The sequence below is a fragment of the Saccostrea echinata genome, unplaced genomic scaffold, assembly GCF_033153115.1.
Source record: "Saccostrea echinata isolate AGI-Se365-2 ecotype Australia unplaced genomic scaffold, CSIRO_AGI_Sech_v1 ptg000014l, whole genome shotgun sequence".
In the NCBI taxonomy this organism is placed as follows: Eukaryota; Metazoa; Mollusca; class Bivalvia; order Ostreida; family Ostreidae; genus Saccostrea; species Saccostrea echinata.
Genome location: NW_026889763.1, coordinates 1,670,001 through 1,696,625, shown reverse-complemented (window position 1 = coordinate 1,696,625; position 26,625 = coordinate 1,670,001). Strand labels below are relative to the sequence as shown.

The window sequence follows — 26,625 nt, the reverse complement described above, 5'->3', positions numbered from 1 at the left end:
TTCAAACAGAATATTAATTCATAAATATATTTAAAAAATACATATAAATGTGTCTATAACTAATATATCTATTAAACGCTTAATATAAAACAAAAAGAAAAAAAAAATGACAGATCAAAAATATTTCATGGAAAGTCAGTCACTGTGTCTTGTGCATAGATAAAAAAAGTTTGAAATTATCACAAATCTTGCCCTAGGCCAAAAAAATATGTACACTGTGTAGGATAAAAATATTAATTACACTATGTGTAAAGTCATTCTTAATTTATGATGGGTCTATCATTTCTATTGAAATGCGTAATTTGTATAAATATTGTCTGTTTGGAGTTCACTGGTATTATTAACATAAAGTTCAGTGGGGTCATTAGCAGAATCGGGATTCAGGATTTGATCGAATTTGTCGCCAATCTCTGAGACTTTCAAGCGATGGCTACTTTGTTTATCCCAGCAACGCATCATGACTTCATCATATCTGAAATTTAATATCAAGTATAATTTACTTCTAACCTTTTGCATCAATTATTGAACATCTTATTAATACTTAGAAAAATGTTCCTTTCAATAACTTTGTACATGTACATATGATTATTGTATGCAATTCAAATGACTTTGTAATGTTTTGTAATACATGTATAAGAAAACAGAGGGTTGAAAAACATGGGGTATTATGATACATGTATAGTAAATGCATTTACCAAAAAATATTGCCTTCCTGCAAACATTTGCTGCAAGTCTGCAGCAAACATTGCTGCAAACTTGCTGCAAGCTTGCTGCAATGAAGCTCAAGAAACCAATAAAAAAAATCTAAAAAAAATTTAAAAATTTTTTAGATAAAATTCAACACCCAACAGCAATTCTAGAAGTGTACATATGTGTACCTAGATGCAACATCATGTAACTTTGGTCCAGGTAAAGCTAATAATTACTTGGAAATGGACCTGCTCAAAAATGTAGATCAGATCCAGCATCTGAAGCAAGTCTGGTTGTGTGCATCCTAGGATGCATTATTCATTAAAAAAAAATGGTTCAGGCAGGTCTTATAGCTACTAGGGAATGGACCTGCTCCAAAATGTTTTGCATATTCAGTTATCCTGAACAAATAGGTCAGATCCAGCATCTGAAGCAATTCTGGTAGTGTATATCCCTTTACGCATCATCCATGCAAGTGTGGTCCACAAATGGCTTATGTATAGTTACTTGGGAATAGACTTGCCCCAGAAACTTTGACCTGTTCACTCATCTGGAAAATGTAGGTCAGATCCAGAATCAGAAGCGTGTCTACTACTATGCATTCCTATATGTAGGTGCATCATCCGTGCGAGTTTGGACACTAAAGGACTTACTTGGGAATGGATCTGCTTCTAAAACCTAAATCTGGCCACTCATCCAGAAAATAAAGGTCATATCCAGCATCTGAAGCAATTCTGGTAGTGTGTATCTCTAGGTGCATCATCCATGCAAGTTTGGTCCAGATTGGGCTTATAATTACTTGGGAATAACTTCCTTATAAACATTAACCGGGATGCCAAAGCATAAGCTGATGTCAGGGGTGTGCTAAAAAAATAAGATGTGTTTGTGAAACACTGATGCTCATGAATGGTAGCTCATCACCATGACAACAGTCTCACAAAAGTAGTCAAACACCAAGATCTTGAAGAGGTTCAAAATATTGTATCCAATGAAAGTTCTTGTCATATAGAATACACGTGTGAAATATGAAAGCCCTTACACCAACCATTCAGAAGTTATAGCCAAAGAAAGTAGATCAAACTCCAAGGCCAAGAGGCGAAGAAATGTTGATGCTCTAAGACAGGACTTGTCTCAAGGAATACACATATGAAGAAGGAATCCCTAGCAACAATTTGAAAGTTATGGCTAAGGTAAAAGTCTTCAAAAGTAGGTCAAACTCCAAGGTCATGAGGTCAAAAATTTTGATACCTTATGTCACAAGAATACATCTGGTTAAGGAATATCTTTGGTTAAAGATTTTTGGTTGAAGTTTTTTAAAAGTAGGTCAAACTCCAAAGTCAAGGTCACAGGGTCAAAAATGTTGGTACCTAAAAAAGGTCTTGTCACAAGGATTAAACATGTAAAATATGAAAGCCATATATGAACCATTCAAAGTTATAGCCAAAATGCAAGTTTTTTACAGACTGACATACAGACAAAAACTATTTGCCCCTCAATCGTGTCAATCTTTGATTACATTGGCATAACAATTAACAAGAGGCCCATGGGCCACATCGCTCACCTGAGTAACTTTGGCCATGCTGTTCATTACCAGACTTCCCCCCTTGTAATACTTATTGTGGCCCCGCCCTACCCCCACAATTTAGAATCTACACTACCCCAGGATGCTTCCACATAAGTTTCAGTTTTTCTGGTCCAGTGGTTCTTGAGAAGATTTTTAAAGATTTTTCCTATATATTTCAATGTTTCCCTATTGTGGCCCCGCCCTACCCCCCGGGGTCATGATTTGAACAATTTAGAATCTACACTACCCCAGGATGCTTCCACATAAGTTTCAGCTTTTCTGGCTCAGTGGTTCTTGAGAAGAAGATTTTTAAAGATTCTTTCTATATATTTCAATGTAAAACTTGGATTCCCTATTGTGGCCCCGCCCTACCCCCGGGGGTCATGATTTTAACAATTTAGAATCTACACTACCCCAGGATGCTTCCACATAAGTTTCAGCTTTTCTGGCTCAGTGGTTCTTGAGAAGAAGATTTTTAAAGATTTTTCCTATATATTTCAATGTAAAACTTGGATTCCCTATTGTGGCCCCGCCCTACCCCCGGGGGTCATGATTTTAACAATTTAGAATCTACACTATCCTAGGATGCTTCTACATAAGTTTCAGATTTTCTGGCTCAGTGGTTCTTGAGAAGAAGATTTTTAAAGATTTTTCCTATATATTTCAATGTAAAACTTGGATTCCCTATTGTGGCCCCGCCCTACCCCCGGGGGTCATGATTTTAACAATTTAGAATCTAGACTACCCCAGGATGCTTCCACATAAGTTTCAGCTTTTCTGGCTCAGTGGTTCTTGAGAAGAAGATTTTTAAAGATTTTTCCTATATTTTTCAATGTAAAACTTGGATTCCCTATTGTGGCCCCGCCCTACCCCCGGGGGTCATGATTTTAACAATTTAGAATCTACACTATCCCAGGATGCTTCTACATAAGTTTCAGCTTTTCTGGCTCAGTGGTTCTTAAGGGAGAAGATTTTTAAAGATTTTTACTATATATTTCAATGTAAAACTTGGATTCCCTATTGTGGCCCCGCCCTACCCCCGGGGGTCATGATTTTAACAATTTAGAATCTACACTATCCCAGGATGCTTCCACATAAGTTTCAGCTTTTCTGGCCCAGTGGTTCTTGAGAAGAAGATTTTTTAATAACCACACCCTATTTTTGTCTTTTCTTGATTATCTCCCCTTGTAAGGGGACTTGGCCCTTCATTTTAACAATTTAAACTCCCCTTCACCCATGGGTACTTTGTACCAAGTTTGGTTAAAATTGGCCCAGTGGTTCTTGAGAAGAAGTTGAAAATGTGAAAAGTTTACAGACGGACGGACGGACAGACGGACGACGGACAACGGGTGATCAGAAAAGCTCACTTGAGCTTTCAGCTCAGGTGAGCTAAAAAGTTCAAAAGGAATTTGGGTAAAAAAAAATATCAAGTTAAATTGAAATCTCCAAACATATTACATGTCACTATTATGCAGGAGTATAATCAGGATAATCAATGATCATTTCTTTGCCTGACTTACAAAGCATTTGTTGCATTCTCTGGTTTTCCAAGTATGAATCCTGCATCAACATGATTCTGGATTTTAGCATCCTCTGTGACTTCATGGTATGGCAGATACAAGCACAAAGACGTCACTTCCCAGACCAGTACACCAAAGGACCACTAAAGGAGAGAGTATCAATTCATTACATCAAAACAAAAAAAAAAGCCATTAACACTTGGGAGAAAAATACAGTCTTTCTGATATAACAATGCAACTGATATGCAAGTCTGGAAGATTTACTGATTTCCCTTGCATTCTGGGTAAGGTGTAAAGCCAATTTAAGCCCAATATGCATTTTTTTTCAAGGAGCACATTAATTTCATTTTCATAATACCCCTCTAAATAGCGATCCTCATAACAAATTTATCCTGTCGATGATTTTTCAAAAACATCAAGACTTCATTATCTCTGAGCGATGCAAACTGTTCCGTAACAATTGTTTACCTTGTGACATTGTCTGAGGCTAATATATGTGACATCAATCATCAAGATCATTGCAAGCAAGATCAAGTGAAAACAACATAGAGAATTTGATCTGGACAGTATTGGCATGTGTAGGGGGTATACTGATTTGATATTCAGTCACTTGGTTACGTGGGGTATTAACAATATCATGTTAGTAGGCAGCATGATATATGGTTTTATACAGTATTCCTCTTGACCAATGTAATTTCAAGATATTCATCAGAGACAGGATAAACAGCATTATGAACTTACAAGGATATAACAATAAGTTCATGAGTCAGAGTTCTTGAAATGACTTTGTCTGACATTTTGTAAATTTTGCTTATATGCGCAATATCTGCATATACTAAGGACTGTCCCTTTATATCAGTCCAAGAAAATGTTTGTCAATCAAACCCGTCAGACTGACATTTTTCAAGAACTTATACAGGAAAAGGAAGAGAAGTACATGTACCGTAGTGCTATAAATAATACTGAATTAATACGCAATTTCCAATTTCCTCTAGCTATAAATTATTTATAGTTACTGTAAAACATGCTTATGGTGAAGTGCCAGGGACGGATAATTTAGGCTTCGTTTTAAGCATAATTCGTTATATTCGTTTAGTTCATAATACTATTCAAAACCAAGGGGGATGAAAATCACTTCACTATAAGCATAAATTCATTATAAGTGTGTTCACTATAAGTCAGCGTGTTTTACTGTATATGCATTATATGCAACAATAAAAAAGTATTCACCACATCAGAAGATTTGTCATAGAACCCTGCTGTCAGGCTCTCGGGGGCCATCCATCTTACAGGAAGGTATTTCTCACGGCGATTGTCGTACATGTACTCCTCAGGGTACAGGTTCCAGGAGAATGCTGCGTCTGTTACCTGGACTGTGTCATTATCACACACTCTGTAAAGTTAATTAGAAACTAAAAATTCAATTTACTTACATCTGAAAATTACATGCAACCATTATATCCAACTGTGAATTAAAATGATAATCAAAATTTGTACAATATCATTAAAAAGCAAATTTACAATTTAAATTACTTTATCATGTTTATTGTTCTAACTGCTACATATTTATGAAGGAAATTATTAAATGAGGGCTAAAAGCCCTTAGCTAATTTTCTTCTATGTGAATGACCTTGATGACATATCATATGGCAACCACTTTTCATTTCCCTGGTTAACAACAATTCAAAAGTTGATGCTAAAATTTGTGCACTCAGGTGTGGAAAGAAGGGGGAGAGGGGTCAGGAGGGTCCGTATCCCGCCTGGGATTTTCAGCTTTAGTAAAATTGCAAAGTAACCAAAAATGACCTTGGAACAACCAGCCATTACAAAAGATGGACCCCTAAGAAAATGGCCAGGATTCACATGTAACTACATGTACCTGTATATACATGCATTATGAAGGAAAGTGACTTGTCCTTAACACATCCCTTTCTTTTTTGTTTGTCAAAAAAGTTTCAGAGTCAAGAATTATTTTGAGTGGTGTAGAAACATGTACCCCCTCCTCCTTTTTTGGAAAAATTACTGGATTCAAACATGAGATCTATTTGGTATTGGGCAAGTCTCCCAGACTCTGTTTTTACAGTAACTGCAGATGATTTCACACATCAGTGACTGAGATACCAAACATTAACAGTACTTTAAAACTTGAAAATGAAATTCATCAATTATAAAATACAGTGGAACTTGTCTAATGCAGATGCTGTGTATTCCAAAATCTTGTCTAATACAATGTAAACTTGAAGTCCTAATTTCAGTAATTTTAATTGTTTAAAATATAGTCTAATCCGGAATGTTGTCTAATCCGAGCAATTTCTTTGGAACCTGTGTATGCCGGATTAGACAAGTTTTTACTGTATATCAAAATTATTCAATCATTTAACTTACACACAGTTCCTGGCTGCCAGATCTTTGTGTACAATGTCTATGTTATGTAGGAACTGAATGCCCTCTAGGATCTGCACACATTTATCTAGGAGCAAAGCTATGGTGGGAACCTGAAATAAGAGACCTTCTCAATTTAAAGAGAAATTAAAAAAAAAAAAAAAAAAAACAGAAGAGGAGGTAAACTTTTTCTCCATTCTGGTTTTTTAAGGTTCATTAACCCTCTGAAAAGAAAGATAACTCTAATTTAGATAAATGACTATGATTCCTGTATAAAACTTAGAAGGCAGTTTCTTTGAAATTATTGTGGATTTTTCATCATGAATTCGGTTTCTTTTGGAAATTAAATTCTCTATTTTTGAAGCAAACTTCTATAGTGAATATATGGTATCCAGGGATGGGGTCGATTACTTTCAAAAGTAATCGATTAAATTACAATTACTTTGGGTTTTCAAAGTAATTGATTACAAGCTGTTTACAGCCATTTTTTAAAGTAATCAATATTACATATTGATACAAGTGATGAACCTTTCAATTAAACTGCCAATTGTTAGATGTTTTTACCAGAATTAATTTTTTGATTGGACAAGCATTGTTAGATGATCTCTATTGTTATAACCCAGACTGACCCAACTTATAAGCATACCTGTGTTTTATTGCCAATTAGTTGACATTTTTTTTGGTAAATCAAACATAGTTATGATTTTTAGAATACACATTACAAACTTTAAGGTACATTTGAGAAAAAATTCACTTCTATATTTAAGATTTACAGGGGAAAAAAATTTGCATTACAGTCAAAAAAATCAAACTTTAAGATGACCCTGTAATAATTTAATTTTGGTTGTAAAGCATCATCTGATTGGATAAAAAAATTAGAATATAGCGTATAACCTGGGTTGCCTACGTCACAATGACTTACGTCAAAAACGTATCAATCTGCTTGACGTTACATTTAAAATACGTACAATTTAATGGCATTTTTGATGGAGAAATTGTTTTATTTTTTACACTTAATGATGGGAAATTAAATTATAAGGAATGACTTTAATAGCTACCCAAGTTATATTGGTATAACCTGGGTTGGAACAGTTTACGCTTTTTTATAAACCGCTTCACGGTTTATAAACTGTAAACTGCCCCAACCCAGGTTATACCAGTATAACTTAGGTAGCTATTAAAGTCATTCCTTATGTAATTTTCCTCAGTACTTTGTATATATATTTAGCTACACAAGGTGAATTGCTAAGCTGCTTAAGTATTTTGAAATAACCATTGAATATACATGTAACTAGTATGAGAGTATTCACTCACTTCTGGTCAATGGACCTTATTATGAACAAGGCAATAAAAGAAGATATATAGATATAAGTAGCCTATAATTTTTATAATAACTTTTGATTATAAGCAAATTTGCACTGTTAAAAATATTCACTGAATCTCATAAAAAAAAAAACCCATGATTTTATGCACTTTTTTAATCATTGTAATCATAAAGTAATCAAAAATCATGATTACCAGACTTTATTTAGAGTAATTGATTAAATTACAAATACTTGTAATCAGAAAAACGGATGATTACTGATTACTCATGATTACACCACAAACTGTAATCGATTACAGCTGATTACGATTACCCCATTCCAGATGGTATCTAATGTACTTTTCTGCAACTTATCACAATGTCACTTAACTTTAAAATGCATTAAATTGGGACACCATATACATGAAACCTGGTCATGGAATGGCAGTAAATAATGAATATACAGGTAATAGAAGTGAAATGGATAAAACATCTATGGACACTTACAATACTTTTGTCACTGAGATAATCTTTTAAACTGCGCTTGTATCCTGGGTACGTAATGTAAAATCGATCTTTATCTGTGGCGATTCCTTTTGTCTGAAGAATATTCTCATCAAAGGCATCACGGAATCTTAGGCATTCCTGTAGTCCTGTGTTTACCCAATCAGGAAGCAAGTCAGTTTCTGTAATAGTATTATAACTGATAGAATTACATATCTATTTATTTAAATATTTCAGATTAAAAGATTAAAATATCCTTAAACTTAGAAACCTTTTATAATGCTCTAGATGGATGATCTTTGAAACTCCAAAACACAGACTGTAAAATCACATACAATGTATTTTCATGGGGTCAAATTTTTGAGGTTCGAGGAAAAACAAGAAGTCTGTGAGCAAATGCTCACTAGTAATACCCCCGCTCTGATGTGAATATACGGTTACCCTCTCATATTCACATCGAATTCATACAAAAATGAATCCCACCATTTGGCATGCCTAAACAAAGATTGTGCTAAAATTTCAAGCATCTTCGCTGAGTAGTTGCTAAGAAAACTGTGACGGAAATTTGGTACGGACAGACGCACCGAAAAACAGGAAGTTGACGTCAGATTTAAACAAAAATGAATCCCACCATATGGCATGCCTAAACAAAGAGTGTGCTAAAATTTCAAGCATCTGTGATGAGTAGTTGCTGAGAAAACTGCAACAAAAAATTTGTTATGGATAGACGCACCGATAAACAGGAAGTTGACATCTAATTCATACAAAAATAAATCCCACCATTTGTCATGCCTTAACAAAGAGTGTGCTAAATTTCAAGCATCTACACTGAGTAGTTGCTGAGAAATATGCGACGGAAATTTGGTATGGACAGACGCACCGATAAACAAGAAGTTGACATCGGATTTGAACAATAATAAATTGGACCATATGGCATGCCTAAACAAAGATTGTGCTAGAATTTCAAGCATCTGTGATGAGTAGTTGCTGAGAAAACTGCGACCAAAATGTGTTATGTATGGTACGGACAGACGCATGGATTAACAGGAAGTTGACATCGGATTTAAACAAAAATGAATCCGACCATATGGCATGCCTAAACAAAGATTGTGCTAGAATTTCAAGCATCTGTGATGAGTAGTTGCTGAGAAAACTGCGACAAAAATTTGTTATGGACAGACACACGGACACACAAGGGTAAAACAGTATACCCCCCTCTCCTTCAGAGGGGGGGTATAGTTATTGGTTTGTTGGAATTTGATTTCATGGGGGAAGAAGTGCTATTTTTTATATATCTCAAATTTTGCATTTTGTGGAGGACATAAATTTGTGGGTCTCTTCATACGACAAAAACAATGAAAATTAAACCGCCACGAAAATAAGTGTTTTCACAGTATATATCTATATCTTACAATTTTTGTATATATATATATGAACTTTCAGCCATATTTATGATCATGATGATAATAGTGTATAAGATGAATTTTTAGCAAGACGCAAATTAAAGGATTTTTCCTAAAAAGTCGGTATTTAATTTTAGAGAGAATTAATATAGAAAGATAAGGGTAACCTCCGATGTGGAATGAATTGTTAGCGATATTCAATTTTAGCAATGTCAACAACCTTGCTAAAAATGCCAAAAATTGAATCCTCGCTAAAAATATTGAATATGCACATATACTGACAAACCTTGTTATCTTGAGCTCAACAGGATCAATATTAAACTTTGAGATATCAGAGGATTCGAGATAATGAAAGTTAAAAAAAAACATAAAGAAAAAAGTTGTTGGGTCGACCTATCCCTATATTCAAGTTTTGGTGTTCGAGATAACGAAGTCCAACTGTATATTCCAAATAAAAAAAGTAATTTCTTCATACCAAAATTACTGTAAGAGTTGACCAGTGTCTTGAACATTGCTGGCCGCCCAGCATAAGGCTTCCCTGTCCCGTGTGCAAAGCTTCCATCTACAATGCGTATTTCATTTCCTGAAAATGAAAAAAAAAATAATCGACTGTGACAATACACATGTAGCATGTTAACTAAAGAAGACAGAGTCTTACATCAAGAATTTAAATGTTTTCCACAATTATCATAATGATTCAAATTTCATTTTTAAAAAAAATAAAAAATTATTAATACTCATTAGTATCCATGGGATACAATGCTTACCTGACCCCTGCAAACCTTCAGAATAAGACTTTTTAAAGATTTTTTTCCCTTTTTGTGTCCTCAAAAAATTTTGACTCCATCTTGTGACCCCAACATAAACCCAAAGGTTATGATTTAACCAAACTTGACATAGAATACCGGTAATCTATTTGTGTACAGACTTATAATAAAATACGAAAATTTGACCAAAATTGTAGAAAGACTATAGCACTTTTAGCAAAGTTCACAACAACTAGAACTATCCAAAATAGACACATAAATACTCCCCCCTCCCGCTTTATCTTTATTCCTTCAAATTCTGTCCCACTCCCAAGAGATACAGATAACAGCTGCTTGATCAGATATGCTGTAACAGAATGATTGAGACAGCTAGCCTTCCTACATTGAACTCATTAATTAATCTACAACTAGATGCATGTCCACTCATGCATTACTCCCGACAAGACAAATGGATTTACACTATCTATTGTGTGATGCACTGCATTTTCAAAGTACAAAATTATAATTGCATATTTAAAATGTCAGTACTGTTCAAAGCAAAAAGATTTTATTTTAAATCTGTTATAAAGTTGTAATATAATTCTTAAAAACTGTTTAATTTTGATGCAACATTTTTTAATAAGGTTACTACATACTGGTTACTCTTACATTTGTAGAGACTTATATTTACCATACTTTTTCTTTAATTCTTGATGGTGATTTTTTTAGTTGTAATGACCTGGTTATAAGTTGCAATTCACATTTTTCTAAAGTACCAAATGGCAGGCTTTTTAAATCTATGTCTCAAATCTGCATGAACGCAAAATGGGTCTTTTGTGAAGTATGAAAGCCCTAGCACCAACCATTCAAAAGTTATGGCCAAGGTTAAAGTTTTTCAAAAGTAAGTCAAACTCTTAGGTCAAGGTCAAAGCTGTTGTTATCTAAAAGAAAGGTCCTGTCACAAGGATTACATATGTGAAGTATGAAAGCTCTAGCACCAACTGTTCAAAAGTTATGGCCAAGGTTAAAGTTTTCCAAAAATAGGTCAAACTCCTAGGACAGGGTAAAGGGGTCAAATTTGTTGGTATCCAAAGGATGTACTTGTCACAAGGATTACACGTGTGAAGTATGAAAGCTCTAGCACCAATTGTTATGGCCAAGCTTTAAGTTTGGTAAAATTTTGCAAAACTGGGTCAAACTCCAAGGTCAAATATGATGTTACCCAAAAAAAGTCTTGTCACAAGGAATACACATGTGGAATATGAAAGCCATAGCTCCAACCAATCAAAAGTTATGGCCAATGTTAAAAATTTTGCAGACAGACAGACAGATGGATGGAGAGGGCAAAAACTACAAACCCTGAATCTTCGATACGGGGGCATAAAAATGTTTATAGACAGACACGCAGACACCTTACCATTGTATATTAAGCTCTTCTGATCTTATAGAGCTTCAGATTTTTTATGAAGTCTACATTGTATACATATACAATCATGTACATAATTATGTATTTAGATCTGAATTAGCAGTTCTCCATGGTCAATGTGAAAATAAGAATAATGTATTTCACCAAAGAGCTGTCAAATATTCAATAACGAGGGTTTTTTTTATCACCTTTCTTGATACACCGAGTCCCTACAACAATGTCGGATTTTTCCATGTGACTGGCATTCAACATCTTCCTGACTGATTGGTTGATTTTGTGTATAAAGTTGCTCCAGCATTCCTAAAAAATAGATTTTACAAATATGTTAACAAAGCAATGATTTTTTTTTTTTAGATTATGCTTATTATCCATCTGACAAGGGCAAACACCTGTGAATATAAGCAAATGCATCAGACTGCATGATCAAACATTTTTCAAATAATCAGTCTGCCCCAGTGGATAGATTCATATAGCTCAGGGTATTCCCTTCAGGATATTGTCTAAGTACTACAAGAAAATAGACGTAAAATCACATTTTTATCATTTATCTGTTTATTAAAAAAACCTCAATGACGTCACCCATTGTTCTTAGTCTATGTATATTTTACCGATTTAACCATCACTAGTTGGATACTTAAAAGATCCCACTGGCCATCAGTTGGATATTCAAATATCCAACTGCCTATCGGTTGGATATTTAAATATCCAACTGTGCATACAAATATAATTAAGCAATAAACAAAAGAGATAAAAGAGTTTGAAATGTATTTCCAATGCACATAAAAAAGTAATTACTCCATTTGTCACACTATTAGAATTTATGTCCAATGCACATGGAATTAATCACTTCGCATTTTTCACACCATTAGAATCGTGTACTTCCAATTCTCACAAAAATTACAATTCCTCTGAATTTTGCATACTATTAGACTGTTGTTGGTCCAATGTGGGGAAGTTTTTTAAGTAAGATAAATAACTCGATAGTGTTGAATAGTTAAGAGAAAACATCCCCTCCTCGAGCCTTTGGCCCTCAGAGGGAATTTTGTCTCTAAACTACTCAACACCATCTCATTATTTATCCATTACGTAAATCTGAGTAATTTTTTTCAATTTCTACCCTATATACTCAACTACTTCGATCTTTTGGTTAGAAGTTGCTAAAATGGTACATACCTTTTCAAGCTGTACTCCCTCGTAGCTGTTGGGTCGGGCCCTAGGATGATTCTGGGATTCAAGGTCCAAACCAATTTCATTCAAGTCCAAAGCAGGGGCATCTGGTTGCTCTAAAAGAGATTTTATATAAATCATCGAGGATATTATATAATTATCACTGTTGGATGTCCACTAACAAATATATGTAATTGTACACACAGTAAACAACACTTGAACTAATTCAAATTTCTATTTAACTTTTCGTTAATAGTTCTCAAAATTTGTGTTTGCACTCTGCATTGATTTCACTTTTCATTCATCATTCACTGTCTCATATCTTTCTCCAAGCATGCACAGTTTTGTATACTAATATCATACATTAAAAATTCTTGTATAATTCTTTTAATCAATTGAATATATACCTAAGTATCTTTTCACAGTACTAAATTAGTAGGGTATGAAGGCTAATAATGTGTAATACATAGAACTCACCTTTCACCAGAAGACCGTTTTCATTGTTATTTATCTGTACTTTCTTGCTGCGACAGAGGCAGCAAAGGATGATGGGAAGAAGAATCACAAGAAGGATAAACAAAGATCCACCCACGGCAATTAGTATGAACTGCCAGGTGCTCCAAAACTTGTACAATGTTACTCTCTGTATATTATACTCATGCCCTCCTATGTATAACTAGAATATAAAACAATTCATCATGTTGACTCTGAAGAATTGAATTTTGCTGCAATGACCTTTTTTCATATATGACAATTATTTGGGTACAGAAAATATACTGAAACGCAAAAGAAACGCAACATCCTCTTTTAGAGGGGAAAATCGTATAAAGGATATAATTTTGCATCTAAAAAGGACGGATATTTTCAACATTGTAAGTATCGATAATTTAACGGTTGAATGATTTTCGTGCCATAACCGGAAGTTAAGTTTGAGCCCGCTGAACAGAAATAAAAAATTGCATGTTTAACAAAAAATTTGACAAAAATATGGGAATTTAAGGGTTTGTATCTGTTTATCATAAGTAATGCAGCAATATTTCGCAAAATAAATTCTCCTTTCGTTTCCGGAAGAGATGCCAAGGCTTCCTGAAAATAACTTAAGTACGAATTTCAAATGCTCTAGGCTAGCTGGAAAATCTGAAAATAAAGGTGATGAAGAATTGCAGATGCAAAAATGCCCAACAACACGCCTCAACAGGCTCATACGTATCATTTGCATGAATGATAGTTCGTGGACCGGAAGTCCAAGTGTTACTACACTGCGCTAGGTTAGAGAAAATTCGACTTCATCATCTCAAAAACGGACATTTAAAAATTGCAAAGAATATTTTTTTCGCTCAGATCCCGAGACTGATGAACTTACTGCATCGTGGAAATCAAGCTGCAATTGCTGTGCATGGCAGTCTTCCACGCTATAATTGAATGGCCGAGAAGGGGGGTGTTTTAACAGTCATGTGATACTTTCTAAAGTTATAAGGTAATCATTTAACATTGTTATCAAATCTTCGATGCTTTTAAATCAAGTTTAACTTAACTGTAATCAGTTTTGAAAATCATTAGTTAAAAGGTTCAAATATTTGTAGATTACTGCTAGTTGCGTTTCTTTTGCATTTCAGTATATAAAAACATAAAAATTACAAATATTACAAAGCTCACCTAAATGAATGTTATCTATAAATAAGGTAAATCACACACAAAATTTATTCTCAAGGTCAATCTCCATGCAAGATTGGTATTGGTAGGACCGATTGTTATTAAGGAATGTACTTGTTCCAAACACTTAACTCATCCAGAAGCAAGTCTGGTACATGTACTGTCCATTCTTAGATGCATCAACCATGCCAATGCAAGTTTGGTCCAGTTAGGGCTCATTAAATTACTTGGGAATGCATGGACCTGCTCCATAAGACTTTAACCTGGTCACTCATCTGATAAATATAGGTCAGATCCAGCATCCGAAGCAAGTCTGGTAGTGTCTATCCATAGATGCATCCATGTAAGTTTGGTTCAGGTAGGGCTTAAAATTATACAGTAGGTACTTGGGAAAGGAATGGGGGATAGCATAATTTCACAAATTCATCTCAAATTTGCTGAGGTAAGGTAAAAGGTTTGAATCGATGTTAAAGCTGTTGAATGCAATTCTTATTAACAGAAGTTTAAAATGGCATAAAAAGATTAAATTCCAGAGACATAAATTTTCCTGAATGGAACAATTACATAAAACATATGCATGCATGTTTACACTTTTTTTTTTAATTATGTTGAGTGTATTACATTTCCCATTTATTGTGCATGTTTGTAATATATATTCTGATCAATCAGCCTTTTAAGCTTCATGATATGACATAATATCATTTTATCAAAGAAAAAAAAAATAGAATTGCAATCTTAGACTTTCAAGTATTAACACACATGTTGCTGACCAGTTCCTCAAAATAAGTTCTTGGTTCTCTTACCGACAAAGGTATAACATTGATTTCATGATTTTTTTTAGTTACTGTAGATTGAGATCCTTATTGTACGCAAGTACTTAGCAATATCGCGAAATGACTTTTAGACGTCAAAGTGCAAGAACATATAATCTCGAGTGAGCTTTTCCTTGATTTATTTTGGTTTTCAGCACCTTAAAAATACAAGTGAGTAATTTTATTTTTGTGACTGATGCTTCTCGCAAAATTATGCGATAATTAATTCCTCGCATATATATTTAGCAATCTACAGTAAGTTAGGGCTTTTTGTATAAAATTGTTATTAACAACAAGTGAATTCTAATTTCATTTATCAAATTTACACAAAATTACCATCATCTCAACTTCCTCATCTACACCAGGAAACCCGATATCAGGTTCACATTTAATCAAGTTCCTTTCACGGCTTGTTATCAGGCATGGGTAACTATTGGAAGACCCCTTTAACTTCACTTTAAAATCTGAATCTGCACAACCAGTTGTGAACTCTTGGCCCTGAAATCATAAGAAATCCATTAGTCAGTACACTTCTGGTTCAATACAGCCGTGTAAAATCAGAAAGCTAGATTATGACACAAAAAAATTCATTATTAATACCGGTACTGTATGTGGAATCATTGTTTGTGGGTAGTCAAAATTTTACTAGTTTGTGGGGACGTAATTTCTTGGGTAACTTGCATACTTTATTAAGACTGATAAATAAATTAACTGTGCTAAATGTATGTGTGTTTGTTTCAATGTCCGTGGGGACGTTAATTCATGGGTAAGGGCAACTCACGAAATCCAAGAACACTGATCCTCTAGGAACAATGATGTTTCCACAGTAAGCAACATTAGAAGTAAAATTGCAGCAAAACTGTATGTGTACTTAAAAAAGCGAGCTTCATATTTTAGTGGCTTTGGCACAGACAACGATGCACTAATTCATGAATAACGCTAAGAAATCATTTCTAAATACAATATACAGCAAGGACATGTATAGCGCTTATTCATGATTTCGCCAACAAATACATACCCAGTGACTGTGCTAAATTTTGAATACGCTAATTTACGTACACGTACAGTATTTGCAGCAAGTTTTATTCCGGGTTTCAATATTTGGAAAATGCAAGCAATATTTTCTGCAGACTTTGTAAAAATCTCAATAGTATACCAAAAAAGTTTGCTGAATACTTATAATGCTGCATACTTGCAGCAGACACAAGTATGCAGGCTTACAGTATATGCTTTAATGCTTGTTTGGGTTCAATGCATTAAGTTTTTGGCCAACTTGCAGCAATGTCTACAGCACAGATGCAACAAACTGTTTGGCCAATGGGAAGCAATTTTTCTGGTAATATATGCATGGACTAGTCTAGACAGTTTACTCCCCTCTTCCAATAATTTCAAACAAATTCCTTGTTAATGCAAAATGGTCAAAATTCTGGCTTTGTGAAATAACTGAATATTTAAATATGTCAACCTGTTTTCATCACAGATTCTTTTGATGAATATAATCAAGGGTCAATGACCATTTCAACTAAATCAAGTCAGTTTTGGAAAATGTACCCCTCATACAGTTAAATATGGTTACTTATAACGAATTCTTACTTTATAAAAGTAAAGTGATTTTTTATTCCCTGTAGTTTTTTGATTATGAAATTAATCCAACACAACGAATTAACATTTATAACAAATCCAAATTGTTCTTCTTTGGAATTTGCGATAAGCATGTTTTACTGTACCTCAATTTGCAGTTCAACAGCAAAGATTGGCCTGTATTCCTGTTTTTCCTCTACCTCTTGTGTTGGCACTGGATCCTTAACAATTTTAATCTGTGCATTTGGGAAAGTATTGTTATTTTCGTACATTGTTGTGCCATCTAACTGTACGCCAAATCTCAAAACAGTATCCCGGTTGAATCCACTTGGAGAATTACAAAGGATTTCAGTGCTGCTTGAAACAGAGCATTGCTGAAAGACGAGTTAAAATTGTTTAATACTATGTTCTTAATTTTACTTTTTTTGAGAACTTGAGAAAACTAAAACAATTATCTTCAATCTTTCAGCTACTTTTGATTTAATGAAGATCTGCCAATTTATGTGAGAAACTTAGCTTTGAAAAAATTGATTCAAAATATATAATTATAAATTACCTCTGTCTTAAGTTTTATTCCACTCTCATTATACACAATAAGCATTGGTTGACTGACACTGTCTAGATTTGTCCCCCTGATGGGGATTTTACATCCTCCCCTGCAAATATATCACATGAATTTAAAATACCAGTATATAAATAGATTCACATATAGTATGATACTTGTATGGTGAGGTAGGAGAGGGAGGGTTGAACTTGAGGGAGGGTTCTAAATTAACCTCTACATTTAGTAATTTTAATTCTCATTAATTTCCAGTCTACACATCAATTCATTCAGTTACTAATTGCATGTCGAACCATCAGGCAGGATTAAAAAGGATTTTGGTGACTAAAGGTTAATCTGTTCATTAGAGGTCATAATTATACTGATGTCAAGTACAGTGGTGCCTAATTAATCTGGACACCTTCATTCCCAATGAAAATTGTTTGAATAAACCCAGAATTGCTTCCTTAAAAAAAAATACTCTAACTAGAAATGTGTCTATAGGACATATGAATGCCTGCCCAGGGTTCATTAGTAATGCAACATGAAAATTTGCATAAGTGTATGAAGTTTGATAAAATATCTTGAATAGTTTCTCTAAAACTGAGTTTTTTACAAAATAATTATTAAAGTCAAAGGTCATTGGGAAGGTCAAGGTAAGATCCAGCAAACGAAGCAACTCTGGTAGTGTGCAACCTTAGATGTATCATCCCTAGAAGTTTGGTCAATATTTTATATTATTATATGATTGAATAATTTATTTCTCTCTGATTGACTGAGATCCCACAACGTAGAAAAAAATACTACGCTATATTCACCTTCCTGGTGAATATAAGGATTTATTTTCTCCACATTAGACTAAAAATAGATTGGGAAATTCCAAATTGATGCAAATAGTTTTGGAAAGTTGTTTCACTTGCACCTGACTCCACTCAATAGGCATATGAACATAACATTAAAGCACATAGATTTGTGGGTGAGGGGTGGGTGGGGGTTGCAGGGGGCCTTTCCATCTCCCCACCTTTTGAGAATGTGAAGTTTAAATTTAAATTTTAAGGATAAATTTTTTTAATGAAAGCCCCCCTCCCCTCTTTTAGACCTTTTTACATTCCACCAAATAAAACTCTGAGATGGGAGAATTCTTCTCTTTTTATTTGGGGGGGGGGGGGGGGGGGGCTAGTCAAAGATTTGTTTTCAGGTAAGTTGTCAATTTTTTTTCCTTATAATGCCTCCTTTCTCAAAATCAATCCTATATATGTGTCTGAAATTTATTTTTTCTACATGGCACCTAAACTAGAATCGAAAATTCCAAAATATGTAAGGGTTAATGTACGATTAGCACTCCATTCCTTAAAAGTAATGGAGCCGAGGCCCCGAAGGGGCTGAGGCTTATTGCTTTTAGGAATGGAGCGCTAAGAGTATATTAACCCGCTTAAAATCCACCGTTTTAAATGCTTGTAGTTATTGTTTGTTAATATATAATAAAGAATATTTATAAGATACACTGTAAATATACATTTAATGCATTATAGTAGAATTTAATTTATATAGAGAGAGTAAGCCGAAAAAAGTGCACTGAAGTCATTTAAATCCCCTGTCATTCAACAACTTTGATAGCGTATTGAGATGTGTACCTCGGACCACAAAGGTGAAGGTACCTGGTCCGATTCTCAACAGTACCACATTTATTTTCTTTATATGAAAATAAACTTATTAAAAGTTTTTTAGTTCTTTCCTCGGTAGAGGCACAGGAAGAAGAATGTGAATTTAACGAATTCCGTTTTCAATGTAATTTGCAACTCTCCATTCCTGAAAAATAATGGAGCGCTCAAACAAAAGAGTGATGTCACAAGTGGATTTTAATACAAATGCATGAATATGCTTTTTAACCCTGTGTCTCTCATTATGTTTGGCTAGTACTTCAGTAAATGTAAACAAGTAAGATGGCATGGATTGCTTACTGAGTGTGTGTCATTTAATCACTGAATCATATAATAAAACAATTATTGCTGTTTTTTCAGTCAATACAATGATTTAGCCGCCTTCGAAGTAAAATATTCACCTTGACCTTCGGGCTCAGTAAATGCTGTACTCCTCAGGTGTCTAAATCATTATATTGACCTCAAAAACCAGCAATAATTGTATAATAGGGCTTATAGTTATTTACAAATGAGACCTGCTCCAGAAACTTAAACCTGCTCCAAAAACATTAACCTGGTCATTCTTTGGATGAAAATGCAGCATGAAACCTGAAACCTGCACTGTTACATGTACAATGAAACATACTACAAGCATCGTCCATGCATCTCTGATCAATATAGGGCATAGAAGTACTGGGATACCAATGTCAACACAAAGGGTATTACATAAGCTCCCCCAACTTCTTTGAGGTGAGCTAAAAAATGGTTGAATTACAATTCAAAATTTTACTTCTTAAAGGCTTTTAATGACTGGACCAAGTCTGGCTTTAATGAAGGGTTTGGTCTGTATTCAAACTGGAACTCTTTTGTGAAATCTTTTTCTGTTCCAACTTCATACACCTTAGCCCAGCGCAGGGTTACTGAAACTTTTCCTACTGTGCTTTGAAATGGTGTAATAAATGTCAGTCTTTCATCAGATCTACAAAACATGTAGTTACCATTCAAGTAAGAAAAAAAAGTTTTTAAATATTATAACTGTAAAACTTTTATTAAACAATAAAGTGACTCAGATGAATGCGAACAAAGCGAGTGCAATGCCTATAGTGCAACAAACATTAAGGTGAAAAATTGAATCTCAATTTTAACTAATTTTCTTAGATAATTCATCTAAAATTAAGTATACTTTAAGTTAATTCTCCAGAATTTGCAAAAATCTCACAAAGTTTGATTTTATTTGCCTATGAAATAGCATACACACACACTAGAGAGGGCAAAAAGGATAATTTTCTCACACTATAACAGCCGAGTTTTTCGATATGAGTGGGTCTTCGCTCCATATTTTCAAAAGTTTATCCTCAAAGTTTGTGAAAAAATATACATTTTTTGGTCAACAAAAACATTGAGTAAGGACCCACTATACTTTAAAAATACACTTTTATGACACAACATTCGCAACTTTCCGAGAAATACTTGAAGTCCATTTAGTCAAGGGTCATACCACAAACATGATTTAAATGCCAAGATTCATCAAGAGCTGTGTAGCGTAGTGGTTAGCGTGATGGTCTCAAAGGAAAATGATACTCAGGATTTTTATTGCCAGGGTTCGAAAACCTCATTATTTTTTAAATATCAGAATAATTTTCGCAGAGAAAATTTTCCACAGAAAAGTTTTGTTTATCATAAATTTCAATAATGAGAACTTTACTTTAAATACTAAATTCACAAATTGATTATGATTTTTAAATATCTGAAGCTATAGGCATTCTGCAGGCCTTGTTCACCCATCTCCTTTTGAAAATTCTTGAGGACATGAACTATGGCACTTCAAGCTAGCATATTTCATGAAGTGTGTTACATGTAGCACTTCATGATAAATATACAGAGTCTGACATGAAATTATAGTTCATGTACCTCATGAATTTTCAAAAATTAAATTCATATCTTACATTTACATTTTTTATTCATCTGATGACTAGCCACAATTTAATATGTCACTGAACTATCATTTTTGAAAAAAAAAAAAAAATGATTGCACTAAATTTTTGATGTTATGGAGATATTCATGTTCATCCATGCAAGTTCATATGGAAATGAATTGCATGCCTATTTATAAGGAATCTTAAGGGAAAACTATTAGAAATGTAAATATTTTTAATAATGCAAGAGGTCTAAGGGCCTTGTTACTCACCATAGTCACCTTGATACTCACAGCTGTCTTTCAGAGAATTTTTCATAATTTTTTTTCCTCCATATTATGCCAAAATAAAATTTTAACATAATATAGAGGTCCCACACAAGCCCCAAGGGATCATGGCTTAACCAATTTGAAACTTATATCCGAAATACATAGGAATTCTGAATATTAATTTGACTAACATGGCCTTGTAGTTATGAAGATTTTTAAAATTGTTTGGTATGTACAAGTACTATGTAAATTTTGATGCCCAATCTAGTTCCATCCTATCCCCAGTGCCCTAGATGATACAAACAACTTTGAATCATTGCAATGTTGGAAAGTTTGCATATTAATACAGGGTCACTTGGGCTATCCCCTTAAATTTTTACTGGTCAGCTTAATACTTTCACTGTCCCACTGGGCCAGTAGATTTTAAAAAGACTGGCCCAAAACCATAATGATAATAGTAATATTTTTTTTTTTATATTGTGATACTTAGAAGTATCCAACTTAACAAAACAAGAAACAGCAGAAGTTGGGACACACAACTCTGTCAAGTTAACTAATCCAAATGTGAATGAATTTTATTATGCACAAAAAAAATGCTGACCCAAAGGGCACATGCCCTTTGCAATGTACTAGCCCAGATTGAAAATTCACTGGCCCCAGACCAACGGGCCATCAATTATTTCGAGCCCTGTAATAAGACTTAGTATCACAGTCCCTGCTACTTTCATATTTAAAGAAATCATAAATATTCATGATTTTTATAATTTATTTATATCTAGATATTACTTCATGCTAGTACACATGTAGAATATATTTGAATATACATGTATATCCCCCCCCCCTTTTCTAGCCCAATGAGTGCCCATAGATTAAAAAAATATGAATCTGCTTTAAAGATTTTCCCCCCCATATATTCCAAGGTAAAAAGTGATCCCTTATTGTGGTTCCACTTAAATCCCAGGGATATGCTTGCCTAATGAGGCCTCACGTACATGTACATGTACCTCTGGGGGACATGACTTGAACAAAGTTAAAATCTGCAATAGCTGAGGATGCTTGCATATCAAAATGACAAATCATGGCCATAATGTTCTTGAAAAGAAAATTGTTTTCCTATATATTTCCATGTAAAATGTGTATACTCTATTTTGACCTGTCCTTCCCCATGATATGAACAAATTCAAATTTACACTATCTGGGTGCTTTAACATATTCTTTCAGGCACAGTGGGCACATGACCCAACCCCATTTTTGCATTTTCTTGTGTATATCTTCTATTGAAAGGGAGTATAGCCCTTCGTTTGTTTAATATAAACTTGAATCCCTTTCACCCAAGAATACTCTGTACCAAGTTTGGTTGAAATTGGCCCAGTGGTTCTGCAGAAGATGAATGTTTACAACAACAATGACAACAATGAAAAAGACAAAGGACAAATTTTGATTTATAGAAAAACTCATTCAAAACATTTTGCTCAAGTGAGTTGATAAGGCACTGTATGGCCAATATAACTATTTGACAGAACATAAACGTTGAAATTTGCTTTAGCAAGCTAGATAGTTTATCCAATGGGACAAAATATGTTAATTCTACCTTGACTGTTTTTATAATTATATTTATTAAGATAAGTAATACACCTTATATTAATACAAAATAATTATATGGGGTATATATAATGGTTATCATTCTCTGAGATTGTGGAAATTCTTAATAAATCCAAATTTCTTTTCAACACTTTCATTGTAAATTAAAGGAAACTATAGAAAAATTTGTCATCTCTGATGGAAATTTAGCTCATATGGCACAACAAATAACTCTACATATTTTAAGGAAATTTACACGTATTTTAATTTTTTTCCCGACTAACCGATTACAGATTTTACCATCGTTCCGGTTACAAATTGCCATCCCTAATATATAAATTATATATATATATATCTGTCTTTAATAGACAGTTCTATAAGTAACTCTTGAACCTGTACTTACACTGAGGTAAATGGCTTGAATGCACCAATTGATCCAACAGCCACTTCTGAGGTGACTACTGATCCATCACCAAACAGTCTACCAGTGACTGCAACTGTTGTGTTTCCAGAAATTGGACCAAAGTCTGGAATCAGCTTTAACGGCTCAAAGACAGGATCCTAGAATTGTAGGATTGAATATATCATAAAAACAATAATAATGTACAGTGTATCATACATAGAGCACAAAGGAACTTCATGATCTCTGAAACAGTGATTATTACGGGTAATATAATCATGGTAGATTTTATCTCGAACTCTGAGGAACCGAGAAAAAACTTTGAGATATCAGAGTTTTCTAGATATAGAGGGTAAAATTCTTAAATAATAAGTAGTTGGGGCTTCCAAATCAATGCATTCCACATATCCATGGTATTCGAGATATCACTAAAATAAATTTGAGATAATACCGAAGTTCAACTGTACATGTAAATTTGGATACTAACAGATCCTAAAACGCTGTGTATTTTCATACTCACACAATTCCTTTTGTTGCTTAGGCTAGCATTTCCCCGGCATCTGCACATTCCACTCGGGCCTTTACTACAGATTTCATTCAGACGACCCACTTTGTTACACTGACAGGGACTGCAGCCTTCTGAATTATCCCGCGTAAGGTTGTAATATTTGTCCACACATTCATCACACTTGAGTCCTATTGAATATAAAAAGATCACAAACTGGTATATCGTCTTTGCTAGCCAAGGGTTTCTGACCTGCTACATTGTACTTCTCAGTTTATGAGGAGAGTAGCAGATCAGAAACCCTTGACTTAAGTGAAGAAGACATATCATTATATATTTACATTTGCAAATGTTTTCTTTTATATAACACTATTAAAAGCAACGCGTATCTATATCCGTAAATAAACGGGTTCCTCGCGTCATAAACATTCGACGTAATTTCTCAGTGAAGTCATAAAGGGTCGATGTGCAATTCAGTGGATCAAACACGTGCCGTTGGGTTTGAAAAATAAAACGTTTCACACGTTAAAGATTATAATCAGGCAAATATAAAATATAAATAAGTCACAAATGTAAATATAAGTAATAAGGTATCATTTTAAAACATCTAACAGGCTATAAATACGGGTTGGTACGAGATCAAATTTACCATAAAGCCCTTCGGGCTTTATGGAATTTGATCTCGTGACCAACCCGTATTTATATCCTGATAGATGTTTAAAAATGATACCTTATTTCTTAACTATACCGTAAATTTAAAATTGTTAACGATTAAAACATGTACTTTACCTAGTAAGAAAACAAACATTAGTTTCCATAAAATAATTGCTGGCTGTGGTTTCTAGATCAAATACTAATAATAAAATCTTAAAATTAAGAAAACAACATACATTATATATATATATATATATATATATATATATATATATATATATATGTATATATGTATATATATATATATATATATATAATATATATATATATATATATATATATATATATATATATATATATATATATATATATATATATATGTATATTCCTTATGTCAGCTCACCCTTGACTTTTTGTTTGCAGTTACACTGGCCATCTGAGTCTGAACAGTTTCTAGGGTCACCTATCACACCTGAAGTGCTACAACTACAATTCTTACATCCATCATCTAAGCTGGCCCCATAGAATCCGAAGTTACATTTTAAACAACGTCCTGAGCTAGTCTAAAACACAAATACAAAATTACATCTACAATACAAGTAGATTACAAAACTAAACACAAAAAATAAAGCACTATATATGAGCTGCAAATTTATTAATTGTCATAATTTTTTGTTGCAAAATTGAAAATTTACTGTGTCATTGACAAGAGAAAAGTATTTATAAACCTCTGTAATTCATATTAAATTTTGAAATCTTATAAGAGCTCTGATATTAATACATGTAATTGATATCCATAAACAACAGGCCCATTGACCACAATGCTCATCCGAGTCAATACAGCCCTGTTGCCTGTTGTTCTTCACCAGCAGATTTTTTCTACAGTACTATATATTCCTATGTAAAACTTTTATCCCTATTGTGACCCCCCCCCCCCCCCCCCCAGGTGTCACGATTTTTATAGATGTAGCCCCATCCTACCCCTCAGGGTCATGATTTGATCAAACTTGAATCAATCCATACTACCTCAATAATACTTCCATATCAATGTGACTAAACATGGCTTTGCTGTTCTTGAGAAAAAGATTTATGAGAATTATGATAAGCACACTTTTGCAGCAAAAAAGAAAATAATAATAATAATACTAAAAAACAAGAGGCCCATGGACCACAACACTCACTTGCGTAACTTTGGCCCTGCTGTTCTTCACTGACTTTCCCCCATGTAATACACCTATTGTGGTCCCATCCTATCCCAGGTGTCATGATTTTAACAATTTAGAATCTACACTACCCCAGGGTACTTCCACATAAGTTTCAGCTTTTCTGGCCCAGTGGTTCTTGAGAAGAAGATTTTTAAAGATTTTTTGTATATATTTCAATGTAAAAAATGGATTCCCTATTGTGGCCCCGCCCTACCCCCAGGGGTCATGTTTTTATTAATTTAGAATCTACACTACCCCAGGATACTTCCACATAAGTTTCAGCTTTTATGGCCCAGTGGTTCTTGAGAAGAAAATTTTTAAAGATTTTTTTTCAATACATTTCAATGTAACAATTTAGAATCTACAATACCCCAGGATGCTTCCACATATGTTTCAGCTTTTCTGGCCCAGTGGTTCTTGAGAAGAAGATTTTTAAAGATTTTTTTCTATATATTTCAATGTAAAACTTAGTGGTGTTCCAATCATTGATTATAATTGAAAATCAGTCGATTGCTGGCATAATTCAAGCGCTCAATTACAAAATTTTTATTCCAATTAATCGGATTATCTATTTTATTTTGCAAGCATAATAGTTTTTAAGCCAAATATTCCAGCAGCAACTTGTCTGTTAACTTATTTGTGCATCGTAATGGCACAGACAAACAGACATTGTATTCATACCCAAGTAACAATGCTCATTCCTGGGTATGGACATACTTTGGATTATACAAAATGAGCGATGAACCAGCTGGACTAGATAGAACGTTCTGTCATTAAAATGATATTGTCCTATGGCCTATAAGGCTTATCCCAAGACACAGATTATTCTAACTACAGCTGAACCACCACAGAAAGTAGTTATTCACCCATTCTTACCATTTAATAAAATAAACTGACAGACTTTGTAAATGTCCGATTATAATTGATAATTAGTTAGTTACAGTAGTCTGATCATCGATTATGAAATTCTTACCGATTCCCATCACTAGTAAAACTTGGATTTCCTATTGTGGCCCACCCTACCCCTGGGGGTCATGATTTTTACAATTTAGAATCTACACTACCCCAGGATGCTTCCTCATAAATTTCAGCATTTCAGGCTCTGTGGTTCTTGAGAAAAAGATTTTTAAAGATTTTTTTTCAATATATTTCAATGTAACAAT

At 33.9% G+C, this 26,625-nt stretch overlaps 1 protein-coding gene and 1 long non-coding RNA gene across 2 annotated transcripts in view; both read right to left on the bottom strand.

Annotated features, from left to right (window-relative positions):
• On the bottom strand, window positions 1–24,411 carry LOC133186975 (tyrosine-protein kinase RYK-like). The gene is made up of 16 exons (XM_061322353.1): window positions 24,393–24,411; window positions 23,619–23,794; window positions 23,102–23,259; window positions 19,723–19,911; window positions 17,308–17,407; window positions 16,898–17,125; window positions 15,507–15,668; window positions 13,183–13,381; window positions 12,712–12,821; window positions 11,727–11,838; window positions 9,842–9,949; window positions 7,967–8,145; window positions 6,160–6,269; window positions 5,005–5,167; window positions 3,775–3,917; window positions 1–472 (listed from the first exon to the last, which is right to left on the bottom strand). The coding sequence occupies exons 1-16, from the start codon at window positions 24,409–24,411 to the stop codon at window positions 286–288; spliced, it is 2,343 nt and encodes a 780-aa protein (XP_061178337.1). The 3' UTR covers window positions 1–285.
• Window positions 24,412–24,667: 256 nt separating this feature from the next.
• LOC133186622 (uncharacterized) overlaps window positions 24,668–26,625 on the bottom strand; it is a 7,295-nt gene continuing 5,337 nt past the window's right edge. Inside the window, exon 3 of the long non-coding RNA XR_009721075.1 lies at window positions 24,668–24,820. This is a non-coding gene — a long non-coding RNA (uncharacterized LOC133186622). The remainder of the gene's footprint in view (window positions 24,821–26,625) is intronic.